The 13,211-nt window shown below is 41.7% G+C and overlaps 1 protein-coding gene across 1 annotated transcript in view; it reads right to left on the reverse strand.

Annotated features, from left to right (window-relative positions):
• LOC129709397 (histone-lysine N-methyltransferase SETD1B-like) overlaps positions 1-13,211 on the reverse strand; it is a 96,222-nt gene that overhangs the window by 37,785 nt on the left and 45,226 nt on the right. The window contains 2 exon segments of the mRNA XM_055655724.1: positions 3,523-4,026; positions 4,028-4,345. Of these exon segments, the coding sequence (XP_055511699.1) occupies positions 3,523-4,026; positions 4,028-4,345 (822 nt within the window).

Genomic DNA, 13,211 nt, shown 5'->3' on the forward strand with positions numbered 1-13,211 from the left:
GAGAGAGAGGGGGAAGAGTTTGAGAGGGGAGGGGGAGGGGAGTGGGAAGGGAAAGAGAGGGGGGTGAGGAGAAGGATGAGGAGAGGAGAGAGAGGGGAGAGAGCGGGGGGGAGAGGGAGGGGGGGAGAGAGGGGAGGGAGGGGGGAGGGAGAGAGGAGAGGGAGGGGGGGGGGAGAGGAGAGGGAGGGGGGAGGGGAGATTGAGGAAGGGGGGGGGGGGAGGAGAGGGAAGGGGGGGGGGGGGAGATAGTGTGCCTTTTTACTTCAACCCAAACAACCATTTGCAGGCAGTGCTTTTTTACCTCTAACTATATTTTCATTTTCAACCCAAATTAAGGGTACTCACAGTGCTGTAGACATTTGTCAGTGTCATTCAAATCTCTGATCGAGGCACACCACTTGCAGAGACTGATTGAGGCACACCACTTCCTGGTTTTATAGTCCCTTCCCCTCCCTCCAGCAGGGGCAGCAGAGAGAATGGGAAATTTTGTAAAAACATTAATATCTCTGTCAATTTTCATCGACGGGAAAATCCTCGGCACACATGCGGCGGAGGGGGGCTCTGAGCGAAGTGGCCAAAAATGACGGCCGTAGATGGCGGCGTACTCTCGGAAACCGCAGCACAGAAAGCCAAAAACCGGTCAAGAGTTTTAGTAATATAGATACCCAAGCTTTTTGCTAGATAATTGTTGCATTTTCAAAAAGACAATCTTCATTTTGTTATTCACTCAGACCCAAACTTGAAATCTGTGTATAATTGATCAAATAATTATCTCAATATGGGTATCAATTGTGCATGTTCTTGCAAACAAATTCTTATCAATCCTCGATCTTAGAATCAGATTGCACAACAAACCATTCAACCCATCAAGCCTGCTCCCCTCGAATGCCTCCAAGCCTATAGTGCCCAGCCCCGTACTGTCCGCTTCTATCTCCTTCCCAAAATCTATAAATAGGACTGCCCTAGTTGATGTTGTTTCCACTTGCTCCTGCCCCACAGAACTTATCTCCATATACCTCGATTACCCATTCCCCCCACCCCGTCCAGACCTTTCCTACCCCCATCTGAGATACCTCACATGCCCTTCAACACTTCAATAACTAGGCTGCCGTTGCCTCATCTTTGCCATGGAAGTCAGTCTGAAGAAGGGTCACAACCCCAAAATGTCACCTATCCATGTTCTCCAGATATGCTGCCTGACCCACTGAGTTACTTCAGCACCTTGTGCCTATGCTTGAGTAGTCTCTCTGAAAGACCCATCATACTAACAGATCCATTACCATGATCTTTTCCACAGCCTTAAAATTCATTCCCTTTCAATTACCGGTTAATTTCTATTTTGGATACTGTTGACTCCATTCCATATTCTTTCAACCGGTGCATTGCCTCTTCAGACTACTGGGAGCCATTTACAGCTTTTACAAAGTACAAAAAGCTCACAGGATCCAATTTGAAACATCACCTCTCCATTCCCTCCAGAAATGCTGCATGACCCATTGAGTTACTCCAGCACTTTGCGTTAAGTTTACCGGTTTGTTTATCTGTTCGACTAAGACATTCTTTATCTTGGTCACTAATTCACCGTTACTTCCCTGCTCTAAACTTTATGGGTGTCACAAATGTTTATCTTTGAATATTCCTCATTCCGCTATCTGTCTTTGCCCTCAAATAGCTGTGCTAGCCCCATCCACGCCACCATTATAATAGTGTGGATAGGCATAGCTTGTATTAGTCAAAGAAATGGTGATCAATGCTGATGTAATGTGGTCGGAGAGAAACGGAAACCGAAAATATGTTGGGGAATTGTGCGGCACGGTAGAGTTGCTGTCTCACAGTGTCAGAGACCCAGCATCGATCCTGACCATGGGTACTGTCAGTACTAAGTTTGTACGTTCTCTTTGTAACCCCGTGGGTTTTCCCCAGGTGCTCCGGTTTCCTCCCACATTCCAAAGATGCACAGGTTTAATTTGGCTTCGGAAAAAATGGTCAATTGTCCCTGGGTGTGTAGGATAGAGCTAGTGTACAGGGATCGCTAGCCGGTGTGGGCTCGGCGGCCTGAAGTGCCTGTTTCTGTGCCGTGTCACTATACTAAGCTAAAACAGACTGAAGGACAAAGCAAAGATAATCCACAAAACAAATCTGCCTAGAAATTCACCCCAGTTGGCAACACTAAGCTGCGTAGAATACAATGAGTAGAATGCACTGCCACTACTGCTGCAAGCCATGCCACAATAGAATACAACATAACCTAATGGAATGAACATTTCCTCTGCGATTCCTACTGCTCTACGATCTACGAAAATGCTGGAGTAACTCAACAGGTCAGACAGCATCTCTGGAAAAAGGGAATAGGTGATGTTTCAGATCAAGACCCATCGGCTTGGTGCAAGCTGCAGAGCTTGGTTCACTGAAAGTTATTCTCATCTGGGTTTCTTTGATTGATAAATGCCTCACACAGTAGCTTAACTATTAACATGTGTTTCATAATATTAGCACACTGGCTGTCAAACAAAACAATTGGAAAACATCAGACTCAAGTCATAAAAATGTTGTTAAATAAAATCTATAAAGAACTACTTCTTACCAACCACCTCAATGTTGAGAAACAACTGACATATTCACAAATAATATAACAATCCTAACATCGGACAGCTCTCTAATGAAACATACAATCCTGGCCATAGGAATATGGGAAATAATATTGGCATCATAAAATCCCAGGCGTAGAATAAATCAATTATTAGGTAATTATAGCAACGCCAAACAAAATGTCTAGTCCCTGATATATTTACTGATTGAAATGAGCAAGTCCTGCTTTGACATTTTCAATAGCAACATCTGTCCATTTTAAGAACGGTTTATTTGACAATTACATGTCAAGATTGCAGTATATAAGAGAGATAAAACCATGGGCAGAATTTCCACGTTAACTATATCCACTGGAGATGATCTAGGGAGGAATCCTATGGTAAAATTAATTGGTTTATAAGTTGTAGGAGCATAATTAGGCCATTCAGCCCAACAAGTCTACTCCACTATTCAAATCATGGCTTTCCCTCTCAACCCTATTCTCTTGCCTTAACCCAGTAACCCCTGACACCCGTACTAATCAAGAATCTATCACTCTCACTCTTCACCTTTAAAATATCCATCGATTTGACCTCCACAGCCTTCTGTGGCAATGAATTCCATAGATTCACCACCCTCTGACTAAAGAAATTCCTCTTCATCTCCTTTCTAAAGGTACATCCTTTTATTCTGAGGCTAAAACTGCTTACAATACTCCAAATATGATCACAATACTCCAAATACGGCCTTATGAAGCCTCAGCATTACATCCCTGTATTGTGTTTTCTCTGAAGAAATTCACTTCAAACAATTTACACGTATCAAAGCACCAGCAAAGAAGAAGGCCATTGATAGACCAAATAGTGAAATATATTGCAAGAAAAATCAAGATCAACATTGGCACAAATGCAGCAAGTTATAGTCCTAAAAGGCATAAGTAAACAAGTGTCTTACCTTTGCTTTGCGTTCTTTCCTCTCCCACCATTCATCGAAAGTCCTAAATGCCACCATCTCGACCATTTTGCGATTCAAGTCTCTCTTCATTATACTCTTAAGTTCCTTCATGACCACCAGCAAGACTCCGTCAATGGTGGCTTTGTGAGGGTCCTCTTTCTTGAGCTCGTATCCGGGTGGTGGAACGGTGGGATCAAACTTTGGCAAAGGAGTCCATGGCTGGCTAGGAGCAACAGTTGAATTCACCAGATATGGGCGGTAGGGCTGCATATTTCCAAACTGGATGTTTATTCCGCCAGCAATGAAAGGCGGGTATGGAGATGGCCCTTGGCCTTGCATCATACGGCTCAGCATCTGAGTCTGCATCTGAAAGGACATCTGCACGCTCCCCCACTGATTGCCTATACAGTTCATCAGGTCCATGGACATCATGGGGTACATGTTCGGTGGGAAAGGATGAAGGTGCGGGAGCATGGGGGGTGGTGGTGGTGGAGGAGGCGGGGGGAGGGGGCGGCGGGGGAGGGGGAGGAGGGGGCACCCCGGGGGGACACAGGTCTGGCCGGGCGGGGAGCGGAGGGGGTGGAACCGAAACGGCAGGATGCGTTGGAGGAGGAGGGGGAGGTGGAGGGGGAGGAAGAGGTGGTGGTAATGGAAATCCTGTTTGCGGAGGTGGGGGCAGTGGATGGAATCCTGGTGGCGGTATAGGTATCGCAGGAGCTGAGGAGCTGACCACTATCGTCTCCGAGCACTCCGCACTGGTTATTGGACTCGTGCTTATTTCATCGTCTGATATCTCCATGTCTTCTCCCGACGACTGCTGGGCCTGACAAAACAAGAGCGAAATAAAAATAAATTCAAACAGTCTCCTTTCAGAGAAAATATTTACCAAGGAAAAAGTTTGTAAAATATCTGACTTTTTAAATCATTGAACACAAATAACAATTGCATAAAAATTTAAAAAAAAAATTTTAAATAAATGAAAACAGCTACTTTGCTATCATAGTTTAACTAATCAATTCCTGCAAATTTATAATTCATATTTACACATTTTGTAATCTTCATTTTACTCCATGCCATTGCAGTGTTTATATTTTCAGATATTTAGTACAGATTGCTGAATAAAGTGTTATGCTTCCTTTTGAAAACTTCTAGGAACTTGGCAAGGTCCACAACAACAAAACCTGCCAAGAAAAAGCTGCGCCAGTGTTAAAGTGAACCGCATAATAAACAACAAACTCAAGGCAAAAAGAAGCACAAAGTCAAAATTTTATAGCTTCTCACAATCTTGGCTTTCACTACAACAGGCATGATGAAAACAAGGAAAGAAGCAACTTTTTAATGTCCTTGAATTGTAATGTGTTATTCTAGGAACTGATTGTGGACTTTGAAGTGGAAGGATGGTGACCCACAATCCCATTTATATCAATGGTGGAAAGGGTCATAAACGTCAAATTCCTGGGCGTGCATATTTCCGAAGATCTTTCCTGGACCCAACACACTGATGCAATTATAAAGAAGGCACATCACGCCTCTACTTCCTGAGAAGATTTCAGAGAGTCGGTATGTCAAGGAGGATTCTCTCGAACTTCTACAGGTGCACAGTAGAGAGCATACTGACTGGCTGCATCGGCAACTTGAATGTCCAGGAGCGGAAAAGACTGCAGAAAGTTGTGACCACTGCCCAGTCCACCCCCGGCTCTGACCTCCCCACCATCGAAGGGATCTATCGCAGTCGCTGCCTCATAAAGGCTGCCAAAATCATCAAAGACCTCCACCATCCTGGTCACATTCATTTCACCGTTGCCATCAGGAAGATGGTACAGGAGCCTAAAATCTGTAACATCCAGGTTCAGGAACAGCTTCTTCCCCACAGCCATCAGGCTATTAAACACGACATCAAATAAGCTCTGAACAATAACAGTCTATTATTATGATCGCACTATATCTGTTTATTTATTGTGTATATATGATCTATGGGCTATAAATACACTGAAGTTGTATCTTCCGTTTTGTACTATGTTTACAAATTCTGTTGTGCTGCAGCAAGTAAGAATTTCATTGTCATATCTGGGATACACGACAATAAAACTCTCTTGACTCTTGACATGCTCCAGAAGGAACAGAATCAATAATGGAGACACAAGGAACTGCAGATGTTAGAACACAAAGTGCTCTAGTAACTCAGCGGGTCAGGTAGCATGTCTGGAGGACATGGGCAGGCAACGTTTCAAGTCAGATCCCTTCAGAACTTTCTTCAGAACAATAATGGACAATGAAACACGTTCAAACTCAATATTACACCAGACTAGGTGTAAACCCATTAGGCGTGTTGGGGAGCTGATGAAGTTGTTATTGAAATGAGGCCCTCCCCCAAACATCACTGGAAGGTGGTGGAATATTCTGTTTCACTGTACCGTTGGGGTGGGGAGGGGGGGGGGGGTGACATCATCAGTGGAAAGTACTGGAAAAAGGCTGTGTGTGAGAACCGTTTTTGCCTTTTTTTAAACTTGAATCGTCAATAACTTGTGAAATATAGGATGAAATCTTAAGGGAACCTGATTACTGCGTGGAGAGGGAAAATGTGAGTCAGTCACAATATGTACGTTTTGACGAAGGTAGAAAAACACATACATTCACACACATATACATACATACCAGATGAGACTTTTATAGGTATATAGATTCAGCACGGAATATTCACTATTAGCACATAGCATGGAATAGAGCCAATTTAAAACTGAATTCAATTTAAATAGTTCAATATAACATAGGCTGATATAGTTTTAAAAAGCTTTGTCTTAATGAAAAGTTGTGTCGAAACCCATGTAACATTTTTAACAAAAAATTATTAATATTCTCCCTATATCGATAAGGAGCAAGAAACAGATTCTGAGATTGCAATTTATCGCTGGGCAATGCAGGTAAGGATTTTCCAGACATGCGGGTCAGTAAATGTTAACGTAGGAGGGATCCGCAAGCTATAAAATGCAACTATAATCACAATTAATCATTTGATGTGTGTAAATTCATTCGCCAGTGAAAACTAGAGAAACTCTAAATACAAAAAAGGATAACCAGATTGGGCAAGGGATCTGGAGAAAGGCACCTTTGCAGCTTGTTCAGCCATTTAATAGGTGCATGTTCAATAAACAGACTCGAGGGGCTGATTGACCTACCATGGGAGTATTTCTTTGGATGCCAAATAATTTAACATTTGAGATTTTAATATAGCAAAATATAAACCCAGCAACAGCACGGCATAAAACAAACATTATAGAATTTGTGAATATGGATTTATAAATTTTCAGGAATTGATTAGCTAAACTAAGACAGAACATTAGATGTTTTCATTTATATTTAAAATCTTTGGAGGAGCGATAAATAAAAATGGCAGGACATTCTGGGATGAATGTTACAAGAATATCCTATGTTGCAAGAACAATCCCATCTTACTTTACAAGTATCATTTGGCAATGTATGTGTTGTTTTGTTACATATCCTCCAATTTTTTAAATAAATAATGAAAAAGAACTGCAACAACAAAGGCAGCTACATTGCATTGCGAGTCAACATGGGAAAACATCTTCATAGCATCTCAAGTTACAAAACATGAACATTAATTTTCACCACTTGTTTAGCTGTACAGCATTTGTTTAATAAAGTTTGAGGCCTTTAACATTTGTGTTTGTATTTCCAGTAGGATTAACATTATTTTTAACTAACGTTGCAAAGTTTCAGCAAGACTCCTGATAACAAAGCAACACCTTCAATCCTATCATTGATTGTGCCTACAAAATATATATGTACACTCAAATATCCTCTGCCTTATATGTCACTAACAATAACAATGCGCAAATTCTACAAAATACCATTTCTCTTGAGTCACGCAACCACTATAATTTAAGATCATCTTTCCAATCCCTTTCCCTCGGCACTTTGAGCGTTTTGTTTTGGACTCATCACTGGAATACCACCTGCTGGCCAAGCTGTTGCCTCATCTCAGCATGGTTTGCAGCCAGCAGTCTTTAAGTTTCCTTACTAAGAAAACGCTAAATGCAGTATCATCACCCTATCACATGTAGGCAAAACATTTCCCCTAATTATGCAAAGGGATTGGCAGTTCTCAAATGAACTACAATTAATAGGAATTATGCGTTTTGAATGTAGTAGAGGTATGTTTCACTGCAGTGTCTGGCACTACACCGGTTGCAACTAATTCCAAGATAATCTGCAAATGATCTAATGACAGATCATTTTTCCAGCGACAGGCAGACAAATGTTTTTACTTGAAGTCTCCCTGTAATCAGAACCGGTGTCCTATCCATCAAGTCCAAACCTGCTGTTCATTTTTACTTCACAGTTCAAACTGCAAAAGGACAAACTAGCGATTACGAGCCAGCAATACGCAAATCTCAGCAATAAGTAAAACAAAGATCGTCAGTAACCCTTGGATCATCTACCTTCTATTCCAATACAGGAACTCTCCTAGTCACAGAAGACCTGACCTATGGAAATACGACTTTACGTAAATTCTCCCATAAACTTTCACAGCATTTTTCAACTCAGGAATGTTTGTTACAGAAATACACACATCTTCATGAGCCACTGGAATAAGGGTAGCAGGTAGTTAATTCAAAGGGCAACTAGACTTCAAAATAAAACTGTTTCCATGTAATCTACATTCGGTAATCAAAGAGATACATTGTTTTTAAAAGAATGACAGTATGACGCCACTCAAAGAGTTTTAATGCAACATCTATTGATACTTTAAGGCCATTTACTGCATGGGAGAAGGGAATAAATATATATTCATGGTAATTGAATTTATTAATTTCCGATTTAACAAAGAGGAAAAGAATCAGTTTACAGTGAGTTCTGAGGAACAGAATCTCTTGATATAATGTCTCTATATAATGTGTGCAAGATTTGAACGTTGTAAATTACACGTACTGTCCCATCAGAACAGATCCTTGCATAAAAGCATCTTAAAAAAATGGAATATTCATGAATTGAAGTTTCCAATCCTATACTAAATATTATAATTTTAACAACACTTTCTCATGAAATTAGCAGGCATTTTATCACCTCTTCTAACATACAAGTGGCTTCACTGCAGTTGCTTAAAGCTTGTTACGTTGTTTATATTGTCACTAAATCTTAAACAAAAACTATAAAGTATACTTAGCAGTTTTATAACTGCACAATATGCTCCACACAGCTGTGAAGAACATTGCATTTTGCGTGTGTTTTAAGTGTTTCTTCAATGGCTCGTTAAAATAGTCCAATGACCAGCAGAGAAATGCATATGCAATGAATCTGGGAAAGGAACATCAACTGTAGCTCCCAATCTATGCAATAATACCTGCTTTATAAATACATTGTGAATAGCAGGTAAGGACTTGGATATGTGTTGTGTCTGAAACTGAATAGTCTGCCAATATTCACATCTGGGACCTGCACATTAATTACTGTTACTGGAGCAAAATATTGAAAATCACTGCAGAAATGGGTGGATTGGCTTCTTTGGAATGTCGGGGTGTTGCAGGAAAACTTGATTGAAGTACATAAGAGGCATAGTTAGGATAGACAGTCAGAACCATTTGCCCCAGGGTGGAAATGTCCAACACCAGAGGGGCTACAAGGTGAGAGGGGGGTAAGTTTAATGGAGATGTGCGGGGGAAGTTTTTTTTTAATTTACAGAGAGTAATGGGGGCCTGGATACTTTGTCAGGCGTGGTGGTGGAGTCAGATACAACAGTGGCATTCAAGAGGCTTTTAGATACAATGACTCCATAATGTTTGAGACAAAGACCCATCATTTATTTATTTGCCTCTGTACTCCACAATTTAAGATTTGTATTAGAAGAAAAATCACATGTGGTTAAAGTGTACATTGTCAGATTTTAACAAAGGCCATTTTTATACATTTTGGTTTCACCATGTAGAAACTACAGCAGTGTTTGTACATAGTCCCCACATTTCTGGGCACCTTAATCAGGGCTGCCAACTCTCACGCATTGAGCGTGAGAATCACGCATTTTGCCAAATTCTCATGCTCTCACGCTGATCACAAATTTCTCACCCTCTGTCGTGAGAAATTCTGTGATCAACGAAAATTTCAAAAGTCATATCAACTGCATGGGCCGCGGGTGTTGGAGAGCCGGGGCTGAGGGAGGGATGGAAACAGAACCAGCAGCGGGGACAGATGCGGACGGGGAGCCGGGGCTGGCGAGTGTTTGCCGGGCTGGCGAGTTGCTCGCTGCAGCTCCGGCCATGGAGCAGCCTCAGTGCAAGAGTCCCGGGCCATCAGAGGCGTCGGAAGCGTTGCACCGCTGCCGTGAGAGTTTCTGTGTCGAATTCGCCAAGGTGACCGGCATGGACCAGGCTGTGGCTCGGTGCATCCTGAAGGACAACCAGTGGCTGCTGGAAGTAAGTACCAAGCACTGGGTAGAAACGGTGGAAGACAGTGGACTTCAAATAGGGGTGGTTGGTGAAAGCATCCTGCTTGCCTGCTAAATGTTTACTTACTATAACTGCAGGAGAAATGTTCCAGATGTTGGGGGAGTTCAGAACCATGGGTTACAATTTAAGAATAAAGGGTAGGCCAGTTAGGACTGAGATGAGGACAAACCTTCTTCACGCAGAAAGTTGTGAATCTGTGGAATTCTCTGCCGCAGTGGAGACCAATTTACTGGATGTTTTCAAGAGTTACATTTAGCTCTTGGGGCTGGCGAAATCAAGGGATATGGGGAAAAAACAGGAATGAGGTACTGATTTTAGATGAACAGCCATGATCATATTGAATGGCAGTGCTGGCTCAAAGGGCCGAATGGCCTATTCCTGCACCTATTTTCGATGTTTCTATGCTTGAGTATATGGCAATAAAACTCGACCACGATTTTGAAGCATTCATGCATGGTGGAGGTATAATGTAGTCATAGAGTGATACAGTGTGAAAACAGGCCCTTCGGTGCAACTTGCCCACACCCGCCAACATGTCCCAGCTACGCTACCTGCTTTTGGTCCATATCCCTCCAAACCTGTCCTATCCATGTATCAATCTAACTTTTTCTTAAATGTTGGGATAGTTCCTGCCTCAAATACCTCCTCTGGCAGCTTGTTCCATACACCCACCACCCTTTGCGTGGAAAAAGTTACCCCTTAAAAAGTTACCTCTTGAAATTACTTCAAACAAAAACATTGAAATCATACTTCTACAATGGAATAAAACATGATTTTAATACATCAAATTTCAAAAAGTCCCTACTGTGGGAGGGGGACAGCCCCCTCCCCCCACTAGGTTGCTCCACTCCCTCGCCAGGTACCCCCCAAGGCCAGTGATCAGTGATCGTTCAGCCTCCCCACTTTCAAAGACACTCCATGGCCCCTGGTTCAGACAGAGAGCACGGCCAGATGTGAGCAGGGAACTGAGGCCAGTTGTCCGTGATGTCTGGATCCCAATGCTCAGCGCTTGTGTTTCAGAGTTGGATAATGTTATTGCTTTTTAATTAGCCAGATTTGTAATTAGTGGACAAAACCTTAATTTATTAATCCGGAATATCCAGGGGGGATGTCATGCAAGGTGTCAGGCTGTCTGTCACAACATACAGCCCCGATAACCCATTATTTCCTTCAGTTAAATATTGGGAAGGTAGTACTATTTTTTTATTTTTCTGATGCCAGTTAAACTTCACTTGGATTTCAATCACTTCAATGTAAAAGTAATTGGGAATGGGGAGCAATGGAACAAAAATTTGCCCCCGGTACATATTAACTGTAATATAATAATGTATGCATGTTGGTACGTGCAATCAAAACAAAGATCTTTTTATCATTGTTGTGTTATGAATACCACAGAAAATATTATGTACTCTCAAGATCACATTTAATAGAATAATATTGCTTAAATATATAGTTATTGGACTTTGCATTTCAGAAAAGTCCCAGCTGAGAGGAAGACAGCAAAATATTGAAAATATTGGGGGTGAAAATTACTTCAGGACAGTTTGTTAGGAAAATGAAGGAAATGGTAACAGAATACTTATACAGCTGAGTGAGTATAATTTTATGGATGAGAAATTGTGTTCAACCAATTGATGACTTCTTTGACAAAGTAACTAGCATGTTAGATAACAAGGAAGCCAATGGATGTAGCAAATTTTGTTATACAAAATTTGGTCTTTGAAGTGCCCCATAAAAGATTACCACATTTGATAAGCACCTGTGGACTTGAGCATAATAGGTTAAGTCCAGGGGGTCAGATATGGGGCTTTATGTGTGGGCCAGATATATTGTCAGTGCAGAGGGGCTTTGAGCAAGGCCAAGTGTGCATCCAGGTCTGGAATAGTACTAGGTGTGCAGTCAAAGCTGGGACAATGGGAGTGTTCAGCACTGGGAACCTAAGCAGGTAAGCAGCTATGATCAGGGTAGAATAGGGGGCCAGGTGTAAGGCTGGACTCAGGGTCAGGAATGAGAGAAGGTATGCAACTGGAGTCAGGGTCAGGAGTAGTACCAGGTGTGCAGTGAGACCCAGGTTGGTCAACATGGGCCAAGTGTTTGATTATAATCTGATTTCCATACATGAATATACTAAGGTCATTTATGTGCTCTACTGTGGAATGTAATTAGGAATGTAATTTAGCCTAACCTTATTCCTAGCAAGACTGGCGGAAAGACTAGGTGCTGAGAGCTCTTTTATACCTGCATTAACGCGACATTTAAACACAGCTGAGCAATTACAAACGCCTGTGAAGCCTTGTGTCCCAAACTTTATGGTGTCCTGAAATGGGGGAACTATGTATAAACACTGCTGTAATTTCTACATGGTGAAACCAAAATGTGTAAAAACATCCTTTAATAAAATCTGATAATGTGCACTTTAGCTACATGTGATTTTTTTCTATTACAAATCTCAAATTGTGGAGTACAGAGGCAAATAAATAAATGATGGGTCTTTGTCCCAAACATTATGGAGGGCATTGTAGGAACATGCCGCGACTAGAAGGGTATGGATCATGGAAGGGCAGATGAGGTCAGTTTAATTTGGCATTATGTTTCGGCACTGACATTGTGAGCTTAAGGGCCCATTCCTCTGCTGTACTGTTCAATGCTCTAACACTGGAAGAACAGTAGCTGAACCAGCAGCAAGTATCTTCACATAGGCAGGGATAGCTTGATATGCAATGTGAAATATAATATACTGGATACCTTCAATGGCAATTATTATTGCTATTGATTCCCTTTACAATGTTTAATTAACCTCTTATGCAAGGAAAACAGCTCTTTTGCAAACTCAGCATACTAATTTCCACCCACTTTGAAAGCAGATGGACAAGTGACTTCCAATAAAAGATTTGCACATTAAAGAACAGTTGGGAGTGAACTGTCATTAATGTTAGAAAAAGTGTAGAGCACTTTCCCACTGAGTACAAAGGCACAATGCTTTTTTTTTGTAAAGACATAATCAGAGCTTCAGCAATAACAGCACAGCTGCTGGTTTGCTTCATTTATGTCACAATCGAGCAGACACAAAGAACCTGACTGAAGGAATGTTCAGTACAGGCAGCGTTTGGGAAGAGGTGCACTATGGCACATCAAGGCAATGATATTCACATACCTGTACTACAATCATGGTAATGCTCTAGTATAAGACTGAGGCCATTCCGTCCACACTGACCCTCTCCCAAATGA

Source organism: Leucoraja erinacea, chromosome 25 (assembly GCF_028641065.1).
Source record: "Leucoraja erinacea ecotype New England chromosome 25, Leri_hhj_1, whole genome shotgun sequence".
Classification (NCBI taxonomy): domain Eukaryota; kingdom Metazoa; phylum Chordata; class Chondrichthyes; order Rajiformes; family Rajidae; genus Leucoraja; species Leucoraja erinaceus.